This window comes from Erpetoichthys calabaricus, chromosome 1 (assembly GCF_900747795.2).
Source record: "Erpetoichthys calabaricus chromosome 1, fErpCal1.3, whole genome shotgun sequence".
Lineage (NCBI taxonomy): Eukaryota > Metazoa > Chordata > Cladistia > Polypteriformes > Polypteridae > Erpetoichthys > Erpetoichthys calabaricus.
In genome coordinates, this window is record NC_041394.2 from 52,204,182 (window position 1) to 52,229,432 (window position 25,251).

The 25,251-nt window shown below is 36.2% G+C and overlaps 1 protein-coding gene across 1 annotated transcript in view; it reads left to right on the forward strand.

Moving 5' to 3' along the window:
- Window positions 1-18,639, forward strand: part of actr1b (actin related protein 1B) — a 31,385-nt gene extending 12,746 nt beyond the window's left edge. Inside the window, exons 2-11 of the mRNA XM_028799423.2 lie at window positions 269-333; window positions 4,764-4,839; window positions 5,888-6,013; window positions 7,884-8,008; window positions 8,216-8,432; window positions 10,560-10,652; window positions 11,025-11,199; window positions 11,537-11,598; window positions 12,983-13,023; window positions 16,650-18,639. Of these exons, the coding sequence (XP_028655256.1) occupies window positions 269-333; window positions 4,764-4,839; window positions 5,888-6,013; window positions 7,884-8,008; window positions 8,216-8,432; window positions 10,560-10,652; window positions 11,025-11,199; window positions 11,537-11,598; window positions 12,983-13,023; window positions 16,650-16,752 (1,083 nt within the window). The 3' untranslated portion in view covers window positions 16,753-18,639. The remainder of the gene's footprint in view (window positions 1-268; window positions 334-4,763; window positions 4,840-5,887; window positions 6,014-7,883; window positions 8,009-8,215; window positions 8,433-10,559; window positions 10,653-11,024; window positions 11,200-11,536; window positions 11,599-12,982; window positions 13,024-16,649) is intronic.
- The last annotated feature ends 6,612 nt before the right edge of the window (window positions 18,640-25,251 follow it).

Below are 25,251 nucleotides of genomic sequence, written 5' to 3' on the forward strand. Positions count from 1 at the left end.
TGAAGATGTACAGTATGTTGGGATCGGACTATGGCTACCTGAGACAGGCAATGAAAACTATATTTCCTGACAGTACATTGGATTTAAGTATATAATTTAAAATATGAATATGTCTTTGATCTTTCCCACATTATGTTTCATTTTTGAAGTATGTAAAATTGTAGAAAATGTCTTAATTACTGAATACACAACATATATGCTTTACAATAATAGCTGCATAATACCTCTATCTATTTATTTATTTATTTTGCATTTTCTTTATTTTCAGGGATCAGGCGTTATCAAAGCTGGGTTTGCAGGAGATCAAATCCCTAAATACTGCTTTCCTAATTAGTAAGTATTATTTGGGCGTTGTTTACTGTTGTATCAGCATATGCACACTTTCTTTTCTTAAGGTATGGAGTTAGGAGTGAATGATTAGAAAAAGCAATACAGTTCTTTGAGTACTGCTTATGTGATACATGTTTATTAATAATTATATGTAGATAATGTACAGTATATTTTTGTATTCTCAACACTGAAAGAGAGCTATATGTTTCTAAGGTTTCAAATATTAAAGAACAGGCTTCTTAGATACATGTATTATTTCCAATTTTTTCACTATTCAGTTTTACTAAATGAATATTTGTGACATACTAAACTTAAGGTCAAATGGTTTTCAGTTTGCCTTTGTAATAACATATCTAGAATAAAGGCAAATGTAGGTCTCATGTTTAGAGAAAAGGTTTATACCAAACCTCCACACCTGTTGTTTGAAATGGAAATTGCACCATAAATTGCTGCTACATTGAACATTATTTTGAGTCAGTCTATAGTTGAAAGTTTTAAAGGTACTTTTGGTTGAGACAGAGTTTTTTTTTTCACAATTTAATAATTCATTGCAATAGGAAATAGTGTAGTAGTGAGAGCTGTTGTCATACAGCATTCAACTTATTCTAGTTCAGGGTTGTGGAGCGCCGGAATCATTCCTAGTTGGGAAGGCAAAAAAGCAACTCTGAGCTGAATACGTCTATTGCATGGCCCACTTAATCACAGAACCCTCCACAATCCCTCATATTATATCAGTTTACAATCCCAAATCCATTTAATCTGCATTTTTTGGATGTAAGAGGAAATGGGAATATCAAGAGAAAATGCTTGTGAGTATTATTTGAACATGCAAACCTCAAACAATCACTGCACTAGTATTTAAACCCAACACCAGACAAATCTGAGCACTAGACTACCAATTAACTATCAACACACAGTCACTAGTTTTCTGTTTATCCATATTACTAACCGAGAATGCTAAACCGGATGATGGACGCAGGCACATCCGGCAATGGGCCATAGCTGCAAAAAGACGTACTGCGCAGGCGCAAAAAGAGTCCGCGAGGGTCGGCTGAGGAGCCGAGAAAGGCAGATAGAAGAGGGCGAGAGAGGCGGATGAGGGGCCGCGAGAGGCGGACAAGACCACAGAAAAAAGGAGTGAGCACAGGAAAAATTGAGAAATGAGGTGCAAAGAGCACCGAAAAAAGGAAACGGCACATAAAAAAGTATTCAAACGCAAGCAAAGCACGAAACACATTGCACACGAAACTAGACCGAAAAAAAAAAAAAAAAAAAAAAAAAGAGGCTCGCGCACAACAGCAAGGCACCCCCCCCCCTACAGGCACCGGACGGGACACACACCAAGAGGGGGATTCAACAAGCCCATGGAACACAAAAAAAAGAACACAAAACCACCCCACAGACCCTACAAGCAAGGGACGGGACACACACAAAGAGGGGGATTCAACAAGACACAGGAACACAAAAAGAAAGAAGACGCTCGCGTGACAACAATCCTCAACCCCCCCCACACACACACACACATCCATAAGAAGTGACACCCAAAGCCACATATTCTAAAGCGAACATCAACACCTTCACACTAGACAGCATAGGTGTCAGCATTGGTGGATCTCCTTACAATAAAGCACTATTAACCGTTCAACTGCAGAAAAAGAAACATATTAACAGTGACTGCGATCCTTCTTATTACTTATCCATATTTCGCATGCTGAGAAAGAAACAAGTCATGAATACACGGTCACGGGTACAAAACGAAAAGGAAAGGATAACAGGAACAAACACACGAAAACGAAAGAAACAACAAAATAGACGGCTATGCAGCATAGGTGGATCTCATTACAATAAGGCACTATTAACCGTTCAACCGCAGAAAAGGCTCCATATTAACAGTGAGTGCAATTCTCCTTATTACTTATCCATATTTCTAAAAGAAAAAATGTCTCGACTCCAAAAACGCAAAGCTCAACTAAAGCTTCTAACTAACGATGTACCTAAAAGTAAAAACTTTATGAACTGCATTAGATCCTACAATGGTTCATTTGCTTTTGCATATACCAGAGTAAATATCAGGCCACCAAAAGGCAATGGCCCATACTACTTTCGCATATGTGCACAAATACTGCATCGCATTGGAACAGTGCACCCTGAAACAAATCAACAACGCAAATATGCACAAATCTACATCCTAGATCCACATGACGCAAACTATCAATCAAAGTGCTGCATCGCAACAGGCACGGATTCAAAACGAAACACCTCCCGTCTCAGACATACGTTAATGGCAGCGAAGGCTACAACGGGCTTCTCACACAGCACAGGCAAATCGATTACAGCTCCAAAACAACACGTCCCAAATACTACACATGCAACAACGCGCCTCTCAAACGGCACAAGAAAAACATACACCAGGAAAATTCATTCGGATTAATGAATGTCATTTGCAATCATTGTCATTCAGTTCACTTCCCTGAAGAAACAACTGGAAATACAAGTTATACATTTACACGTTGTTGTCAAAAGGGTCAAATTAGACTGCCTTCTTTACATTCATATACTGAATATCTACAGAGGCTTATAACTGACGATGTACCTGAAAGTGAAATCTTTATCAACTACATTAGATCCTACAAATCGGTATCCACTATGAACATTAACGGTGGCACTGCACGTGACATCCGTCTTGAAAAAATGTTGTTTATTGATGAATGTTCAATGGCATGAAGTCACTTACTCAACACCATTCATAAAATTCTACAAACGTTTATGAATAATAATATTCGATTTGAAGGAAAGGTACTTTTATGAGGAGGAGATTTTAGACAGTGATTAGCTATTCTTCCAGATGCCATGCACTCAGCTATTGTTCAGTGCACCTTAAAATACGCAGACAATTGGCATTGCTTTCAAAAGATACAGTTAGTAAAAAAGATACGATGTCCAGAACCAGATCATAACAATTGCTTATTACAACTGAGAGATGGTACACTCACCAATACAGCTGGACTTCAGCCACATATTATTACAATTCCTCAAGCCTTTATCTGCGACAACTTAGTTACAGAGACATTTCGAACAGCAATCTCATTAGACCAAATGCCCCTTTTAACACAACGCACTATATTATGTCCAAAAAATATTAATATGGAAAACATTAATACCCAAGTCATTCCATTACTTCCTGGAGAGACACAACTCTTTCTAAGCTCTGACAAACTTGACTCTGATCTCAACAATAACCATCTTAAATGACCTTACAAGTTCTGAGCTGGAATTACCTTTTACACTTAAACGGCGTGTACAAAGAAATTTTCAAATAAACCTTTACACTGTGCCACACACTTTATTGTTTGCTTTCTATTTGCATCATCTACACCGTCACACTATTCTATATCTCATTCATACATCACGCTCTTTGTCATTCCCAACACCAGGGGTTGGCGAGCGAAGCGAGCAGGGGGCGGAGCCCCCTAGTAGACTACAGAACAGAGATTATTGCACAGAAATTGTGTATGTGGATATACAGTATGTATGTGTGTGTGTGTGTGCGCGTGTGTGTGTGTGTGTGTATATATAATATAAAATTACTTTACCACCAAATCTACAGTAGGTTCCCATGTTCTATAAAGAAACACAAAACTGTTTATTACATTTTGTGCAAACTATATGAGTTCTGGGCTTTCTTTTCATAAAGTGGAAGATTTTACCTGCATTTATTGGCTGAAATCCACATAATACATAAATATATATTTATACTGTTTTAAGTAGAGCATCAATTATTATTACTGGTTGTTTAGTAACCTTACTACTTGTGATGGAAATTCTCCCTGAATCTACTGGTACAAGTGCTGGTGGTCCTGTGCTGTACAGGATAAGTGAGGTCTTTAATAATACTGCTTGCTTTTCTAGGGCAACAATTGTTGCACGTGTCTGAGCAGAACACAGCTGGGCATCGATTGGTTTCAATTGCAATGGAAATTACTGAAATATGCAACACTATGTCATCATAAAGGCTATGTAATAATAAAGACTATGTTTAAATTGCATATGTGACATTTGTGGATTGGTGTTTATTCTAAAATTGGAAAGAGAAGTAAGGTTAGCCCATGTGTATGTGTGTTTTTTTTTGTTTTTTTTGTGGATTGGTACACCTCTAATACTAATCAATAAAGGAAAATGTGTACATCAAGCTTTATTTTTTTTGTCAGTTATACAACCTTTTAAATCTGCTGACCTTTCCCTTGGTATGCTTTTATTAAGCTGGATGTGAAACCTTTGTGAAAATGTCTTTTTTTTGTTTAAAACATTTTTATACAATATAAATTTATATTTATACAATATAAAGTGGTAATTTAACCACAATGTTATCATGTTGTTTTTCTGACTTTGCGCACTGTTGATTGTCTCCTAATAATATACTATTGGATTTCTAGTGTGGGACGTCCCAAACATGTTCGGGTAATGGCAGGAGCTCTTGAAGGGGATCTTTTCATTGGTCCTAAAGCTGAGGTAACTGATTTACTTACACCACCATGTACATTGGTGTCTTTACTGGACTACTACACTTTCTGAAATTTTATTTGCATCTCAGGAACATAATAGGAAGTTTGATTTCTCAGTTTGATTCCTGTTTTAGAGGCTATTAAGTGTGTAATTTCATGCTTTTTGAGTTTTCTAATCAGTATAGAACTAAAGATTAAAAAAAAATAAGGGAAGATTCACACTGAGAAAAATGGAAACAGCACAAAACAAGGAACACCTATCTGCCCATCTTGAGTATACTGAGACTAATGCCAGGTTCCCTTTGTATATAATAGGATGGCTTGTCAACTTCCAAATTCAGTTCTCTCCCTCACTTCTCATTCTTTCTTCTATTCTCAATTTCTTGCTGCCTTTCACACACTAAGAAACTTTTAAGTTATGCCTACCACTCTCTGTCCATTCACATTCTGGGTTAGGGCTTCTTTAAATTCCATTCTGGATATGTGCAAAAACAAATTGTAGAAGCTGTCACCTGTATAGCTTTTGGAAAAACAGCACTTCGTGATAAATGAAAGCTATTGCAGAAGGAGATTTTAACTTCTTTCTGATTCTCAATATTAATTTTATATTTTATTCATGGAAGTTTTTATTTTGTGTTACACTTTATTAAGAACAACTACATTTTTATTTGGATGTCAATATTATGTAAAGTAATGTACATACTATATTATAACCAAACCAGCATGGTCAAAATTTCAAAAATGCACAGTACATCAATGAAACAAAAAATGATGTAGGCATTGAATTTAAAAAATTCTGGAAGACATATGGGAGGAGGAGGTTGGGAGCATGCGCTGATAGCTTGTTGACGCACCCACCACACGACGAACCATCTGGATTGGGAGATGTCTTGAATATGCACTAATGAAATTAAATAAAATAGAAGAAGCAAGAGTTCGTGTTTATAAAGATGAGAAATATATTAATGCTTGCGTCTTTTCAGAGTGTTATACACTGTTGACAATTAATATATTTTAGATATTTTCTCAGTTTCTTTTGTTTGAATTTGCTTTAGGAACACAGAGGCCTACTTTCTGTCCGATACCCTATGGAGCATGGAATTGTTCGGGACTGGAATGATATGGAGAGGATTTGGCAGTATGTGTATTCCAAAGATCAACTGCAGACATTCTCAGAAGAGGTTGGTATCCCTATTGTATTTGCCTCTTTATAAATACAACAAGATCAGGTCAATGGAATGGTGAGGATTCAGGGAGTAGAGTTGGTGAAGACGGATGAGTTTAAATACTTGGGATCAACAGTACAGAGTAACGGGAATTGTGGAAGAGAGGTGAAACAGAGAGTGCAGGCAGGGTGGAATGGGTGGAGAAGAGTGTCAGGAATAATTTGTGACAGACGGGTATCAGCAAGAGTAAAAGGGAAGGTCTACAGGACGGTAGTGAGACTAGCTATGTTATATGGGTTGGAGATGGTGGCACTGACCAAAAACCAGGAGGCAGAGTTAAAGATGTTAAGATTTGCATTGGGTGTGACGAGGGTGGACAGGATTAGAAATTAATACATTAGAGGGCCAGCTCAGATTGGACGTTTTGGAGACAAAGCTAGAGAGGCAAGATTACATTGGTTTGGACATGTGCAGTGAACAGATGCTGAGTATATTGGGAGAAGAATGCTAAGGATAGAGCTGCCAGGCAAAAGGAAAAGAGGAAGGCCTAAGAGAAGGTTTATGGATGTGGTGATAGAGGACATGCATGTGATGGGTGTGACAGAGCAAGCTGTAGAGGACAGGAAGATATAGAACAAGATGATCCGCTGTGGCAACCCATCTTGATGGAATACTATAAAATATTGTGTGTTATACTTGTTAGTTTTTAATCTTAGAATGGCTGACTTTATTAAAATTTGGACTAATTAAGTTTAGTTTTTATTAATTATGATAATGTGGATTGCATCAGATTGTCAATTGTGATCATGTTTCATTTGAGTTATTAACATTATGACATGTACTGCAAACTCATTTTTATTTGCACAAATAATTTAGTGTAGTTAAGTTAATTCACTATAACTTCTCCAGAATACTATCATTTTACTTGCTTATTTGTTTTTGATAAATGTTGTAGTGGCATAATACACATGCATGAACTCATTCAAGGCAGGAAGTATTGGATTTATTCCATCTTGATGTTTGTCTGTTTGATTTTTTTTGATAGAAGCTGACATATGACAAATGCGAGAATATTTGAGAAATTAAAACAAAAGTTCAGTATTTTATTTTTTCACAGTAGCTGTGCCAAGCACTTTTTTGTTGACGGGGACAGTATAATTTAATAAAACACTGTGTTTGCACAAGGGGATTACAGTTGCTGGCAATGAATCACAAAGGTCCCTGTTAACAAAGCATGTCTAAATTTTTTTGGAGGTATGTTTATAATATCATATATAAGGTTGCAAGTAATTTTCTTATAAAGGGTTGCACAAAATTATGAGGAAAAAAATTCCAGCACAAACATTTCAGGGACACAGTTGTCATGTACCATTAAATACATGGTATACGGTGAATTAATTATACTTTGAGAAAACTACCCAAGTGCACTCAAATAGCAAGTCATGGTGTGGCAAAGATGTTAAAGCAATTCTTTAATAAACAATTAATATGTTCACCAAGAAAATTTAAAGAAATATGGGTTTACAGAGAATGATAAATAAATATTGTAAAATAACTTAGAGAGAGAAAAAATCAAAAGGTGGTATATTAATGGTAATACAGAATAGTCTGAAAATTATCAGGGAAGTGAGTGCTAGAAAAAGTTTTAGCATATACTCAGAAAAGAAAGTAGAGACCATTGAACATTTGAGGAAAAGGATAATATAGAAAAATGAGATGCTAAGTTATGGAACATGGACAAAGCATAGAAATCGAGGCATGTTTTATCATTAAGGTGCTTTGAGAAGCCTATTTTCACATTAGTGAATACGTAAAGTTTTCAGAAATGTACAAAGATTAGTTATCTTGCCGTTGAACATACCTAAAAATATTTATTTTCTTTTAGCATCCAGTCCTACTAACTGAAGCCCCATTGAACCCAAGCAAAAATCGAGAACGGGCAGCCGAAGTCTTCTTTGAAACATTTAATGTTCCAGCCCTTTTCATTTCCATGCAAGCTGTTCTGAGTCTGTGAGTAACATTTAATTATCTTTAGAACCTGATGGGCAGTATCACGGCTGTCTGATTTTTGTTTTGTTTTTTTTTTTTGTTTTTTTCCTACTCTCCTTCTTTTAGCGAGCTAAAATTGAAGAACCTTGCTCTTAGTTGTGTCTTGATAATTTTCTCTTAAAAATTTGAGTGGTTCACCTCAATGCAGGGTCTGTTCTTGGTTTTTAGGTATGCAACAGGGCGAACAACAGGTGTTGTACTAGATGCTGGGGATGGTGTCACCCATGCAGTGCCTATCTATGAGGGCTTTGCCATGCCACACTCCATCTTGCGGGTTGATATTGCAGGCCGAGATGTTTCACGTTTCCTGAAGCTGCTGCTCCGTAAAGAGGGATATGATTTTCACACCTCTGCTGAGTTTGAGGTGGTTCGCACCATTAAAGAGGTATGCATTTATGCCTGATCGTCACATAATTTTGCTGAAAACAGCATAATTCTTAACTTGCTGAAAAAAAACTTTAGAGCCATTAAACAGATTTGTGTTTTAACTGTCAAAATCTTCAAAGGTATACTAGTCAGATAATAGAGAAAGTAATAACACAAATGCCCATGGTATTTTACACACTAATTATGAAATGAGATAGCATAAAATGCATATGTCAAGGTGTGTTGTATGTATATGTATTATATGCCTGCCTATATCCTTATCTAAACATAACCATCATGCTTAGAGGTGAGAATCTGGTAGCATCTATTGGGTTGAACAGGATATAACTCTATACATCTTGCAGTACCATGCAGCCCTCTTTGAATTGGACCACAGTGGCTTGACACACTGGGAACTGCAGTTTTACTCTTTACAAATAAAGGTTTTCACATGGCCATCTTTTAACTATAAAGCCCTTGTATAATTCCTCATACTGGAAGTCTACACATTTTAAAATCTAATAAATGAAACAATACTAAGTCACAGTTTTTAAAATCCTCAATGTTTTTACCATCCCTACTTTATTATTTAAATAGTGCAAATGAGAACAGCAAGGTGCAAAATGAATGGCACTTGTAACATTTAATTGGGAGGTAGGGGTAAATTCAATTCATATTATTTTTGCATTAAAGTGCAAGAACAAGTATAAAAAAATATAAAATGCTTTAAGAAAAGTAATTAATTTCTGTGTTGACACCTATGTCCATATGCAGGTTTTTTGCAGATGATTTATAACATTCTAGTTTTACATATAACTAATAGTGCATAAATCTGTCCTCTAAACCTGCTTTATCCTGAACAGGGTGGCAAGGAAGCTGGAACCTGTCCCAGCAAGCATAGGGCATAAGGCAGGAATGATCCCTAGACATGGTGCCACTCCATCACGAGGCAAACCCACACACAGGTCCAATTTGGAATTGTTAATCCACCTAATCTGCATTACCTTTGGATTGTGGGAAAAAACTGGAGCACCAGTAGAAAACCAAAATGGACACGGAGCGAACATGCAAATGTCACACAAGGAGGACCTAGGACATGAACTCTGGTCTCCAAACTGCGAGGCAGCAGCATTACCACTGTGCCCCCCGTATAACTAATAATATATTATTTAATTGTAGTGGAGACTACAAATAAAATGCAAAGTCTAACTTTGGTTCTCCGCAGCCTCTCAGCATTGTCCTAACAGCTCTAAATTTACAAGTAATACAATTTTTAGTAAACTGGTTATTTTATCATATGGATGACTTAAACATGAAGCTGTTGGCTACATTGAACATTAAATTGAACGGAAAAGTAAATGAGAGGTTTAATAATGTGTATGTTGATATTTTGGTCTTTAATTGTTTCTCTTATTAATTACTTTTAGGCTTGGTTGATACAAAAAAATGAATACATTACTCCGCCAAGTCACTATGAACAATACAATTTCTGAATATTCTTTAAGCCAGTGCTACAACATTAAGTAGGTCTGAAAATGTGTGGAAGGGTGGATTTTTTAACTATTGTATAAAAGTTAAACTGAATATAGCTATTTCCGTAAATGGTTATTATCAAGATGTTATTTTAGTATGTTAATCACTAATAGAATGTATAACATAGTGTTGTACAAATTGTAGTCAGTTTTTCTATTGCACATATATTACATAACATTCTCAAACCCATGTTGTCCAACTTAGGGTTGCAGGAGAAGCTGGAGACTCTCCCAGCAACATTGAGTACATGAAAACAATTCATTCCAGTTGCATTTCGCACACACATTATTATAGTCACAAAGGGCCAATTTACAACCACCAGTTAACCTAGCCAGCATGTCCCTGAGGATGTGAGAAGAATGTGCAGAAGCTACATGGTCAATAACCAGACATGGGGATTTGAACTTAGAATGCTGGATTCATGCTACCAAAATACCACCCTGCACATCCATTAGTAATACATGAATGATTTGTTTTCATTCTTTCTGTAAGAATGCTACATAAATTATGAAATGTTTATATTTAGTATTTCAAATGGCTTGTTAGTTTTGTTATAGTTTGCACATGTGTTTAATGTTGCAGTTTTAACCTTTTGCCATTTCCCTATTTGCAGAGAGCTTGCTACTTGTCAATAAATCCTCAAAAGGATGAGACATTGGAAACCGAGAAGGCACAGTACACTCTTCCAGATGGCAGCACACTTGATGTGAGACCTAGTGATCTACTAATACCAAGTTTGTTTTATCAGAAATCCTGATAATTCGTAACTAATGCATTATTGCCATAAAAGGCATGTGTGAAGTTTTTCAACTCTGTTATGATTGTGTTATACAGCTACTCAAGAAAAAATCTAATTTGTCTTTTTGTTGTTCTTCATGGAACCTAAAAATAGTACACGTTCTATGCAGTATTCTAGTGTTATATTGCAAGGCAGAAAGTACTACTGTACAAAATGCAAAAGAGAATGAATAATAATATTCAGCCGAAAGCAGAGGTCTTCTTATATGTAAACCTACTTGTCAATGATGAAACACTGACAATAGACAAGCCTAATTTTGTTTTGTTGCTTTTTACTTAGATTGGCCCTGCTCGCTTCCGGGCTCCAGAGCTTCTGTTCCGGCCAGACCTTATAGGAGATGAGAGCCATGGCATTCATGAAGTTCTTGCCTTTGCCATCCAAAAATCTGACATGGACCTTCGACGGACACTCTTTTCCAACATTGTGCTTTCAGGAGGATCAACTCTTTTTAAAGGTCATTGACTTTAAGACTTTAGTGTATACTGTATTCTAACAAACTAGAGTTTGCTGTGGGGATGTCTGACAGATTGCAAAAATTAGAGGGGCATCAATTTCAATTTGTTAACCACTGAGTGTGATGATTATAATTATCATTCTCAAATATTACAGAGAAATGGTTTCATGCAAGATTTTTACTATATTGGTATCTTACAATTCATTTTCTCATAGATTTTGGTGTGTAAAGGATTTTACAGACTGATTTGTTTGCAACATTCAAACAATATTTTGCAGTAAGGGCTAAAGATGAGTTATGTTCCTAAGCAGTAATGTGTTTTTAAAATTCTTTTTAGGGTTTGGTGATCGATTATTAAGTGAAGTAAAGAAGTTGGCACCTAAAGATGTTAAAATTAAGGCAAGTCTGTTTTAGATCTTCAGCATTGCACAATATCAATTTATCAATATAGCTTCAGGTTATGCTAAATGACTGCAACATTCATGTTAAGTTGTACAGGTGAAGGAACTGTCAGTCTAAGCCAGGGGTGTCGAACTCTGGGCCTGAAGGGCTGCAGTGGCTGCAGGTTTTCATTCCAACCCTTTTCCTAATCCGTGACCAGTTTTCATTGCTAATTAACTCCTTTTTCCCTTCATTTTAATAGCCTTATTTTTAGGGATTTAGTCCTCTGAATTGATTTGTTTCGTCATTAAATGACAACCAAACAGAAATGAGATGTGAGACGAGCCAACGGATGACCAGCTAAACTCAAACGTCAAACTCCAACTAATTTCACTCCAGCCAGTCTCTTAATGAGAAGCCCATTCTTGCTGTTAATTAAACCCGTTATTTAATTCCATGGCTTGTTGCTGCTCTCATTCTGCCACAGCAGACATTTCCAAAACTGTTGATTTTTGTGTTTTTTTCTAAGAACACCATTCAAATGTTTTGATGACCTGAGAGATCAACCTTACTGAGACCACCTTCACCTTTCTTTATTTTCAGATATTGTGTGATGGGCACAGGTCAGCTGGTCATGTGGCGGCTCGTATTGTGTCTCATTAATGTTTGCCTGCTAATTAAGGAAAAAGAAATAACTAAGGGGCCTGAGTCACGTTAATTAAAACTAAGGGAAAATAAGTTAATTAGCAGCAAAAACTGGTCACTAATTAAAAAGATGGTTAGAATGAAAACCTGCAGCCACTGCGGCGCTCCAGGATCGGAGTTCGACACCCGTGGTCTAAGCTGTTAATAAAATATGGTTTTCCTGCTTGTAAAAAAATTCAGTTTTAGAAGTCTACAAGACTCTGTGTATAAAGTGTATATATTATGATGGAATTAATTTGTGAAAGTTTTCAAAACAACCTAGTCTCAAAAAAATAATTGAGCTTCAAGGACTAAATGAAGTATGGACATTTACTCTGCATATTATATGACTTTTTTAATAAAATCAAATAAATATTGCCCATTTCTCTTGAAATAAATATAAAAATAAATAAAACTATAATAACAAGAAAAATAAAAAAAAAGCTGTATTTAGATGTAATGTCTCTTTTACTAGAGTTGTAATGGTAAAAATAGGTACTTTGATGGGAAAAAAAATAGTAAGCACAACTACAGGTTAACTAAACACATGTTTAATTACCTCATACTGAAAAGTACTCTTTCTGAATAAATTAAGCATTAAGTGGGGAGTTTGTGCAGTACAATATTCACACAGAGACGAATAAAACAAAACAGTGGCTTTAAATGAGTTCTTGTCTATATCAGCAACATGTGTCCTAAAAAGGCCTTTTGTTTACAGATCTCAGCTCCCCAAGAGAGACTATATTCAACATGGATTGGGTAAGTCAGAAGATGTCTATTGCCATTCCTTCTATTTCAGCAATATGCCATAGTAGAACTGTGATTATTTTTTTATTATTATACTAGTCATTTAGCCCGTTACAATAACGGGCGCTAGAACAGTAGAGCATAAACATTAGTAGGAACAGTCCATATTAAATGGCAAGGGACTTTGACCTCATTCTTTTTGTTGGTCATATTTTCCTTTCTTTCAGCCTTTCTTTTGTTGATGTTTACTTGCTGAGCTGACCGTTCTTCGTGGGCTGCTGCCGTGTATTGTGTGTCTTTAATTTTCTGTGACAGTAATGCTGGCTTGTACGTCCGTAATATACCTTTAATTTTCTCTGGCGGTAATACAGGCGTGAGCGTCAGTAATATGCCTTTAATCTCCACTGACAGTAATACTGGCTTGTATGTGGCTGTAATATGAGTCACTGTATTTTGTACCTTTAATTTCCTCTCGCAGTAATACTGGTTTGTATTTCCGTAAAACGCCTCTAACTTTCTCTGACAGTAATATCGCGCATCGCACCGTGCCCCGCGCATGCGCACTTCACCAGAAGATACACACACACGGACACCTGGACGCACACAGGGATTTTATTAAAGAGGATTGTACTAACACATTCCTGCAATTAAGGATACAGTAAGTCTTCTGTTCCGAGAGCATCTTCGCAAATCCAATTTGTTCATAAATCCAGCAAAGTTGGCCTAATCACCCAATGAACACAATGCAACCCTCAACTCCTATAGAAAACCTGTACAGTAATATCAAGGGTTTTTGTACTCCGCTTGGCACTAGACAAGCGAAACTAACTTACGTACTGCAGTGAAATTTGAAGTTATGCTACAATTTTTAATTTATTTAAATTTTAAATTTATTAGACATGCATTTTCACATCTTTCAAAGTTCATAACTTGAAGGTTCATATGTAGGGGACTTATTGTAATAGTTTAATATAATGAGATCTGGTGACACAAGACAAGCTTTTAAAAGAGACTATGCAAAGCAATGTTAAGACATACTGCTGAATGTCTGGCTTTATATTGTAAAAGATTGCCAGACTTTAAATTGAACATGTTTGAAGACAAAGTATTAGTTATGCTCCACATGCACACTGTTCATGCAGTCATATCTTTGTGAGCAAAATGAGGTTGCTGAATGTATCTGCTGTGCTACAGATTCTTATCAACAATTTTATATTGTGTGCTCTGTAAGACATAGGAGAAAATGGCTAGCAATCAAAGGCCTCTGATACCTCTTTGAGTATTATCTGCATTTAAACTTTTAGTTGCAGTTTTCAAAAATCATTGCTGATAGATGGCTAGTCATAAACTATTCAGTCTGTGCTTGTAAAATGAATATAAGTTGAACTTTACACTTGGTATCTTTTTCAACTTGGAGATTTTCTCCTTATATTAAACATTCTGATTCCAAAGCAGCCACAAGTAAGCCCAGCAAGGAAGGGAGCAATGTGAAGGCAGACCTATTCAGTTATATCTATATGAATAAACCAGAAGTATAAAAGTATACCATATTTTTGTGTCAGGATATGCACCTGAATTAGTCAGGATAAACTGGCCAAGAGGCTACTGGATAAGGGTATAATGTCAAAAGTTACCCTGCATTTGCCTGTGCTATTACACATCAGTGGCTGACACAATGCTTTTTTCAGTGTTGCAAGTGAAATTATTTTTTTACAAAAGGCAAGTGTTTCTATGGAAAAATTCATATACAGTGATCCCTCCTCGATTGCGGGGATTGCATTCCAGAATCCCCCCGCAAAAGGTGAAAATCCGCAAAGTAAAAACCATATGTTTATATGGTTATTTTTTATATTGTCACGCTTGGGTCACAGATTTGCACAGAAACACAGGAGATTGTAGAGACAGGAACTTTATTCAAACACTGCAAACAAACATTTCTCTTTTTCTAAAGTTTAAACGTGCTCCATGAGAAGACAGAGATGACAGTTCCGTCTCACAATTAAAATAATGTAAACATATCTTCCTCTTCAGAGGAGTGTGCGTCAGGAGCAGAAAATGTCAGAGAGAGAGAGAGAAAAGCAAACAATCAAAAACTGATAGGTGCTGTTCAGGCTTTTAAGTATGCGAAGCACCGTGCGGGAAGCATATCGCTTGACAAAGCAGCTGCAAGTAAGCCCAGCAAGAAAGGGAGCAATGTGAAGGTAGTCTTTCAGCATTTTTTAGACAAGCGTCCGTATCCTCTAGGGGTGCGAACAGCCCCCCTGCTCACACCCCCTCTGTCAGGAGCAGAGAATGTCGGAGCGAGAGAGAGAGAAAAGCAAACAATCAAAAATCAATAGGTGCTGTTCATGCTTTTAAGTATGCGAAGCACCGTGCGGGAAGCATATCGCCCGACAATGCAGCCACAAGTAAGCCCAGCAAGGAAGGGAGCAATGTGAAGGTAATCTTTCAGAGTTTTTTGAGGAGTGTCCGTATCCTCTAGGGGTGCGAACAGCCCCCCTGCTCACAATATATTTGAGGAGTTTTATTTAATATGTAATACGTGCTCTGATTGGGTAGCTTCTCAGCCATCCGCCAATAGCATCCCTTATATGAAATCAACTGGGCAAACCAACTGAGGAAGCATGTACCAGAAATTAAAAGACCCATTGTCCACTGAAACCCACGAACCAGCGAAAAATCTGCTTTTATATGCTTACATATAAAATCCGCGATAGAGTGAAGCCGCAAAAGTCGAAGCGTGATATAGTGAGGGATTACTGTATACATAATATGAATTATATCTTGTATATAAACATCTACGCGTGGAAGTGTGTGTGTCTGTCTGTCCATCCCGGAAGTGAGAGGTGGAGTTGGGGTAAGGGCTCCACCTCCGAGGATACACAAACGAGGTCAGCATGTCAGCAAAATGAAACCTCCGAAGAAAGAGTCACTCACTTAGCTGCTAACACAGAAGTGAGGCGAGCACATCGGCAAAACAAAACCTCCAAAGAAAGACAGTCGCTTAGCTGCTAATGCACAAGCAATGTGAGCACGTTGGCAAAACGAAACCTCCTAGGACAGAGATGCCCAGAGTAGTTCCTCTCAATTACCTGACATCTGTACAGTTCAAATTTTTTTTTCTGACAATTTCAATAGTTTCTAGGACCCCGTGCTTGCGTACACAGCTAGTGTGTGTGTAATTATATAAATTTTATATATATATATAATATAATTATAATTATATAAATATATAATTTGTGTTTGTGTTGTACCTAGATTAATCTGCACTAACCATCCAGTCTATTATCCAGTCTATTATCAAACCCACTTAGTCAAGTTCAGGATGGTTGGGATTAAAGCATTTTTTAAGAAGCACCAGGAGAAAGACAATCCGCACTGGATAGGGTACTAATCTGTTGCAGGGTACACCTCTGCAGTCACACATTCGGAGCCAATTATAAAGTGATCAGTTGGCCTGAAATGCCTTACTCAAGAAGCCTGTCATGCTGTGCTGCATGATTCTATATTACAAGGAAAACAAATGTCTTATTGGTTTCTTTATAGATTGTTTTAAATTAGTCACTAAATTTGTAATTTTGTGACTGACAATGATGTCTTTGTTTTTGTTTTGTACTTTTTTCCCTCACTTTTCACAGTGGCTCTATCCTGGCTTCATTAGACACCTTCAAAAAGATGTGGGTTTCTAAGAAGGAGTATGAAGAGGATGGTGCCCGAGCAGTCCACAGGAAAACATTTTAATGAGGAACTCTAAGTGGAAGATGCATACAATTAGCTCCCTTCCCTTCCATTCCTACTACCCTGCCTTCAAAGTCCCACAGTCTTGCAGAAAGAGGGGAGTTGACATTGGCATGTTTTCTTCATGTCCCAACATTTTGCCCTGCAGTTGATTTTTCCATGAACTGGCCCATATAGTGACTTTTCTCTCTGAATGGTTTGGTGTAGCTGGATTATCTTTATGATATGTTATTTACTTGCATTCAGTACACCATTTTATCTCCCGACTTCTCATGTTTCCTTATAAAGTACAACTGACATTCAGAATATGTTGATAAACTTTACTTGTTTATGAAAATATATTATTTATAATATGTATCAGAATTCATTACCCATATCAAATAGATTTAATTATTATTTAAAGCCCTGAGAGATTCATTCCTATTATTAAACACTTCTGTCTGATTTCAGCCCAGCTTCAGAGGCATGCTGAATTTTCTGTTGGGCTTCAGTTTCATCTTCATGTAACAGTTGCCTTATAAAAATGGAAGATTTTATTTTGGTAAAGATTTTTTTTTTATTCTTTTGAGGAAATTTAAAGTTAATTGTCATAAACTTAAAATTGTCTTCAACCCATTCAATTTATTTATTAATATAGTACAGTTTTTAAACAAGCATTTACACATCATAATTAAGATTAATTTTACTCTTCTGAGGGTTTATTTTTTTCTCTTCAGAAATATTGTGTGGCATTTTTACTGTGCATTTTGTTTTTTGATCTTGGCCTACATCCTTTTGTTGCAGACACAGGTCAATTACTATAGATTTACTAGCACTTGCTGCTGATGGAATTTTGAATATTGCAGTATGATCAGGCTTTTTGTATGCTACACCAAACCTGTTTACTGTCATTTCCTAGAAGGTTCTGAAGCGGTTATCACTCAGGAATCATCATTAATTGGACTATCCTAACCATCGATTAAGATCCAAGGACTTCTGACAGTTGTGCTGCACATGCAGGATCCAACCTCACTTCTGCTTTGAGTTTTATTTTTCTGTGTCATCTTAAAACATTTATATTAACTTTGGGAATCTGATCTTTTGGTTTAAAAAATGTCTGTCATTGGTTCATTCTTGAAGCATTTGTATCAGTTTCCAATCTCATTACATCAGCCCCAAACAGTATACTAGAAAAGAGTGCAATTAAGATATTGAACACATCACACTTGTAACCTCTCATATACCATGACTGTTCAGTGGTGGGCTGGCACATCTCTTTAACATAAGTCTAGGAAAACAGTTGTTTTGAAATTATTTTCCTGAGAAGTGTGTTTGGGAGATAAAGCTGAAAAATGTAAGTTTTTAGAAAAATAATACATGTTCAGACACCTTCACATGAATATCTGTGTTACAGAAATAATTATTTGGTATCTGCAAGATGCCAAATAAACACATTCCAAAATTACTCTTAAGAATACAGTTTTTTAACACTTTGTTCATACTATCTGACCTTGCTTGAAGCATTTATTTATTTTTTTTATTTTTTATGCCTGTGTCTGAACTGTGCAACATAAAAACAATTTAATACTGTTTCTTTCTGGCTATAAAATCATGAATAAATCATTATGGGCATGTTCAGGGTTTGAGATTGTGCAGGGTTTGTGTGTGCCATCTGATTGAACTTCACTGAAGGAAGCAGTTGGTTTGTGGGCTTTTCATGTGTATGTTAGACATGTCCCGTCTGCTTACATTAAGTTTGTAATGAGGGGAAATTATTGAAAATGGTATAGGATAAAGACACATGCAAATGGATTAAGAAATAATGAAACATATAAATACATTTTAAACATTTGCTTGTACTTTTTATTTTGTAAATTCAGGAAAATAAATTAATGACTGCTGTTGATGCAATTTACTGTTTCTTTACTGGGGAGCCTAGTGTTTTTTTAGCTGAGAGATGAGCAGCAATATATTTTGATTTTAAGACCGTCTATAATTTCCCCAATACCTGTATCCAGGGTAATTTTAAAAATACCAAGAAGATGACTTTAAATGTGAGGGTAAACCAATGACACTGTTAAAATTATTGCATAGGTACACTAAGTATACAGTGGGTATAGAAAACAATTATCCCCTTCAGAATATTAATATTTTTTTGCCTTTCACCCTTAAATAAAGACACACAAAAAAATATTTTTCCAGCTTGGTTATTCACTCTGGACTCAAACTATTCTGGAAAATTTACCAGGTGTACCCATGTTAGTCAGGAGACACCCAGTAATTTTTATTTTTTGTTGCAAGATCAGTATTTTCCAAGATACAGCAAGTTTACAGAGGGGAGGGGGTGTCAGTTTTTTCCGGCCTAATTTTTTCATTAAACTTCACAAGTCCATATCAAGAACTAAACCCCCAATCAGGCTCAGACTTTTCATGCTGGTACATTAATTGGTATAGTACGTGACGAAATTAAAACATTTGGTCCAGAGGACCCTGCATGGTCAAAGCAGCTCCTTGAAATTTAATTTTGAGTTTTTGGCTTAGCTATGTTTAGGCCACAGAAACACATATGTAACCAACACAGACTTTTGATTTTTTTCCTTATTGAGATAACTATATAGGCTTTCTGAAAAGCAATATACAGTACTGTACATAAAACTATCAGAATTTGAGCAGCAGACCTCTCAAATCCAAAAAATCATTTTGGATTTCATTTTCAGAGCATCTTTATGGGATGTGGGAATGTGTGGATAATTTTTTTAAATATTATTCATTTATTCTATATTGTCCCTCACTTTTCTTATGCAAATCTTTTCATGTTTATTTTCCATTCTAAATATTGGCTGAATGTGCCACATATCAATAATGGTAATCATTGAGTTTTCAATCAATGTTATCAAAAATGTCAAACTTTTATTCATATCAAATGACGATGTCCTATCTCATGTTGCTGAGCAGAGAATGTGATTCTCCATTGCCAAAAAGAGTACATGGTACATCATTACAGTAGATGGCAAACTCAAAGTCAGCCAGGTGTCTCATGAAGACAGCCAATTGACTGCCTGAATATTCACCACTGAAGCAGCAGCCGAGATCCTGCTCTTTCACAATCACAGGCCTGATGGAACAGATACATCCCTCACGTTAGACCAGTGTCCTATTGGAGGCAACGTGGCATGCAAGTATGATGAAAAATGTTGGAATGGTGTGCTTCGTGACAAGAGTGAAACGGAATCGGACATCCTGATATGTCTTATGCATCCAAACTATCCTGCATAGTCTTTCCATTGGCCACCTAGAGACAATATTTGCTGGGTGCCATTATAGTGTATCATTGCACTGCTTAGTGCACCTACAACGGTCAGTGGGAGACAGTACCATCTTGATCTCAAAGACAAAGATGTCTTACAGTACACTCTGCACTTTGATTGAAACAGAAATGAAATGGCTCACATTTGTGCTGCTGCAATACCAAGATGGTAACATTTCATTATAACTAGTGTTGTATTTTATTTATTTAAATCAAACAGCTGTTGTTAATGTGTTGTACTTAATGTGCCTTTGGTGATTTATTTTTTTCCGTTATTCCATTTACCCTAGACCCATGTTAGTGATGAAGAACTTGATGATTATCATTACTGACAAATGGTGAATTTAACCCATGTTTAGAATGGAAAATACAAATGAAAGATTTACTTTAGAAAACTAAGTCTTGTTTTTAAAAAAGAAAGGACCATGTAGGATACAGGGAAAAAAATTCAAAAATGTCTGGGCAATTAAACCCAAAATGATTTTTTCACATTTGAGAGGTCTGCTGGTCAAACCCTAATGCAGTTTTTTGTTTGTTTATAACCTTTTGAAAAACCCTGGGTGGGTATCTAAACAAAGAACAAATGTCAGCAGGCTGTATCAGTTAGAAGTATGCTTTCTGAAAGCCTAAACATGGCAAAGTCAAAGATGCAAAATATTTTTTTCCATTTTTGAAGGTCTGATCTTACCAAGTGGTATCATCTGGACCAAATATTTTGATTTTGTTATGTACTATACCTATAAAGGTACCAGTATGCTAAATCTGAGTCTGCTTGTCTTGTGAAATTGATGAAAAAATAAAGCTGTGTCAAATTTGACACCCCTCTCCCCTTATAAAATTTGCTCTATCCTAGAAAGTATTGCTCTTACATCAAAATAATTTTACAGGGTGGCTCCTGGATAACCTGGTACACCTGGTATTTTTTCAAACTTTTTTGAGACTTAAGTACATGGGATTTCTGGAAAAAATCAGTTGATTTGACATGGAATGAATGACCCAGCTGTATTTACTCAATACAAAATATAATAGCAACAGTTCAGAAAAAAAAATAAAAAAACAATCTGTGAGATGGTTAAAGGATCACCCTAACACACACACACATAAAATACTCGTAAACTCAATCATATGTAAGTAATCAGCTTCTCCATTGCACACCAAGCTAACTGACTTCCACCTGTGATCAACTGTGATCTCTCTGATAAGTTCAGCATAAAAACAGTTATTCCAAGAGCATTCCAGTGCTTGGAAGTGCAGCAGAAGGCAAACAATCAACTATGGATGGCTAGGCTCTGTCAAAAGATCTCAGGGATAAAGTTATGGACAGGCACAAGTCAGGAGATGGGTTTGAAAAAAAAATCAAAGGCTTTGTCAATCCACAATTAAGAAGTGGAAAGTGTTTGGTACTACTAGGACCCTTCCCGGATCAGGCCATCCCTCCAAACTGGATGGAAGAGCGAGGATGAAGTTAGTCACAGAGGCTACCAAGAGGCATATGGGAACTATGAAGCAGTTACAGAAATGTTTGGCTAACAGCAGTCATTATGTGCATGCGACAACAATATCACAAAAGCTCCACAAATGTGGCTTATATGGGAGAGTTGCAAGAAAAAAGCCACTCTCAAGAAAGGCATCAAGTCTCGATTGAGCTTTGCCAAAACACACCTTGAAGATTCTGAGGCCAGATGGAAAAAGGTGTTATGGTAAGATAAGACCAAAATTGAACTATTTGGCCTGAACACCAAATGGTATATCTGGTACAAAGCCAATACAGCTTACCGTTCAATGAACACCATACCTACAGTAAAGCATGGAGGTGGTAGCATCCAGTTGGGGTGGTGTTTCTCTGCAGCAGGGACTGGGACACTTGTCAAGATAGAAGGAAAAATGGAAGGGGCAAAACGCAGTCAAATTCTTGAGGTAAACCTGCTGCCCTCTGCCAGAAAGTTGTCAATGTGTAGAAGGTTCACCTTCTAACCTGACAGTGACCTGAAGCATATGCAAAAGTTGACCACACAGTAGCTAAAAGGAGAAAAAAGTGAATGTCCTTGCATGGCCTAGTCAGAGCCTAGCCTTAAAACCCTTTTGATAATCTGTGGAATGCCTTGAAGATTGCAGTCCACCAGCAGTCACCATCCAATTTGACTGAGCTTGAACAGTACTGTAAAGAAGAGTGGGAAAATATTGCACAGTCTAGATGTGCAAAGTTGGTAGAGAAGTATCCCAACAGACTCATGGCTGTAATCAAAGCAAAAGGGGGTTCCACAAAGTACTGACACGGGGGGGTGATCCTTTAACTATCTTAGTGATTCTGTTTTTTCATTTATTTATTTATTTTTCTGAACTGATGCTGTTATATCTTTCATTTGGCTATTATAGGTTGCATTGAGTAAATACAGCTAGAGAAATATTTTTTGTGTCTGTCTTCATTTCAGGCTGCAAAGCAACAAAACGTGAATATTTTGAAGGGGGGTATTTTCTGTACACACTGTGTCAGAAAAGGGATAATATAAAAATGACACATAACACAAAGCATTAAATTCACAAGTAAAACATACATGAAGTGACATAGTACTTATAACAATTAAAGGTTAAAGCATTGAAGTAAAAATGTATATGACCTACAGGATGCTGTGTTCAATGTGGCTAAAAAATGAAGTGTGGGCGATGTTAGTTACCATGTGCAATCAGTTACTTTCAGAACTTGCAAAATAAGATAAATGTCATAGATAACTGCAAGCAAAAGGTGAATTAAATGAATGCAGATTAAATATTTCTGACTAAGGTCTTACATTTGACTATATGCATATAAAGAAAAGATAATTTCACCAAAACCATGAAGCTGCTAAATTTAGTTTACAACATTTAATTCATATGTTAAATGTATCTCAAAAGATCTTATTCTCAGAAGAGAAAAAGTTAGATATTAGAAAGTAAATTTAAATGCAAAACTTTATATTATAATTAAATGTTTATTATAATGCCCACATAGTACAATGAGATTATTTTTCCCCTCTCCAAGTTTTATAAGAATATATCACAGAATGGCTGAGTAAGCAATAAGCAATAGAATATACCATCAACACCATCCCCTACACATCTGAAGAGCTATGAAATCAGATAACCCATTACCCATGATAACCCATTTACACATGAACAATAGAAATTTTATGAAATTTCATGAATTAAAAATTTGTCTTTTTCCAAATGGAAATATATTATTACTTACCCACTTGTGTTATAATGGGATATTTCCAGTTGAATCACTACAGATTTTTGATTGTGTAATATTATCCCATTTGGTAATATTGAATATACTATAAGTGGATTGAAAGAAATCGTTTTTTGTGTGGTTCCAGGAGTGTCAAATGTACAAAATGATTTTTCCCTGTAATGTATGAATATGGGTCAGTCCCAAAATATGTGGCTAAATAAAGCAAATGCTGGACAACAAAATTCACAATTAGGATCTTGGCCTGGGTACGTCTAGATAACCTAGAGATATTGTACCATGTGGTGCAACATTTTCAGTTGTTTTACACCTACTTTGCACAGGTTAATGAAGAATGTTTATTGTCATATTATGATTTACATTCTTTATCTGAAACTTTGTTTGAAAGATTCTTTTCTCAGCACTGCCACAAGTCACCTAAGGAGCACTTTTGAAAAAGAGAGAGTGTAGTCATAGTAGTTACTGTGTGAATTCATTATTGAAAGAATAGGTTTCTATCACTGATATAGAAGAAGGATTGGGTAAACCTGGAAAGAGTCTTTTAGTAAATTTTCTTACTTGTACATAATAGAAGAAAATGGTTGCTGAGTGTTTAAATTTGAAATGTAGTGGTTAGAAAGATCTAACAGTCCCTGTGCCAAGAATCTTACATGTATTGAAAACTTTTTAATGTAAAACAATTCGGAAAAGATAATTATTGTATGTAAGTTCAGATGATCATAACATCTCAAACTTAAAATGCCTTTACATACTGAACTTATGTTGTACCACCAGATTCCTGCTAGACTGAGAATGTAAGTAACAGTAGATGCATAGAGCAGAGTATGAGGTGAGAGACAGGATTTCTTCTCCAAGGGTAGGCAAGCCAGGACATTTTAATTTCTTTCCATGACCTTTTTGCATTTCAAGTCAACATGGATATAGTTGTGTGTAAGTTTCTAAAGTAATATTTATTAATATAGTATCAAGGAATACTCTGTAAAATTAAAAATAATATATAATATTATAATAAATCTTACAGCTAACATAGCCTGAAGGGATGATCAACTATCAATACAAAGCATTTAAAAAGTATTCATCTCTTGGAAATTTTCACATTTTATTGTTATGCACTAATTTGAATTTAATTTTCTTTTTTGACACACTTTAATGTCAAAATAAGTACAGATCTCTGCAATGTGATCTAAATTATTTAGAAATACATAACACCAAATTACCTATCACTAATGTGACACACCTAAATCATAACTGGACCAGCAATTCGGTTTTAGAAGTCACATAATTTGTTTAAAGGAGATAACCTGACTGCTGTATAAATTCACCTATGTATGAGAGGGCCAAGTTGTGACACATACCTTACAAAATGAAGACTAAGGAATAATTTAAACAACTTCATGAAAAGGTGATTGAAAAGCACAAGTCAGAGAATGGACACAAGAAAATATCCAAGTCAAGGAATATGCCTTGGAGTCTGGTTAAATCAATCATTAAGAAAATGAAAAGAGTATGGCTCAGCTGTAAGTCTGCCTAGAACAGGCTATCCACAAAAACTGTGCAAGATTGTGCAAGATGAAAAGTAGGGAGTTCATCAAGAGACCAATGGAAACTGAAAGACTTACACCCTACAATGGCTTAGATTTGAGAGTCTGTGCAACAGCTTTTGCCTGGTGCTCCACTAGTGAAAACATTTGGGAGATTGGAAAAGAGAAAGTTACTGTTAAAGTAAAAAAGCACAGAAGGCACAGGGAGACTTTAAAGCCAGCTGGAAGAAGGATCTGTGGTCTGATGAGACCAAAAGTGAGCTTTATGCCATATTAGACATACAGTATGCCAAATACTGCACTTTTTCAAAGACACACATCATCCCCATTGTGAAGCACAGCAGCACTGTAATGATAGCAACATCATGTTATAGGGGTGCTACTCTGCAGCAGGCCCTGTAAAGGCCAAATTTCAGTGCTGGACAACAATAAAATGTCAAAACTTC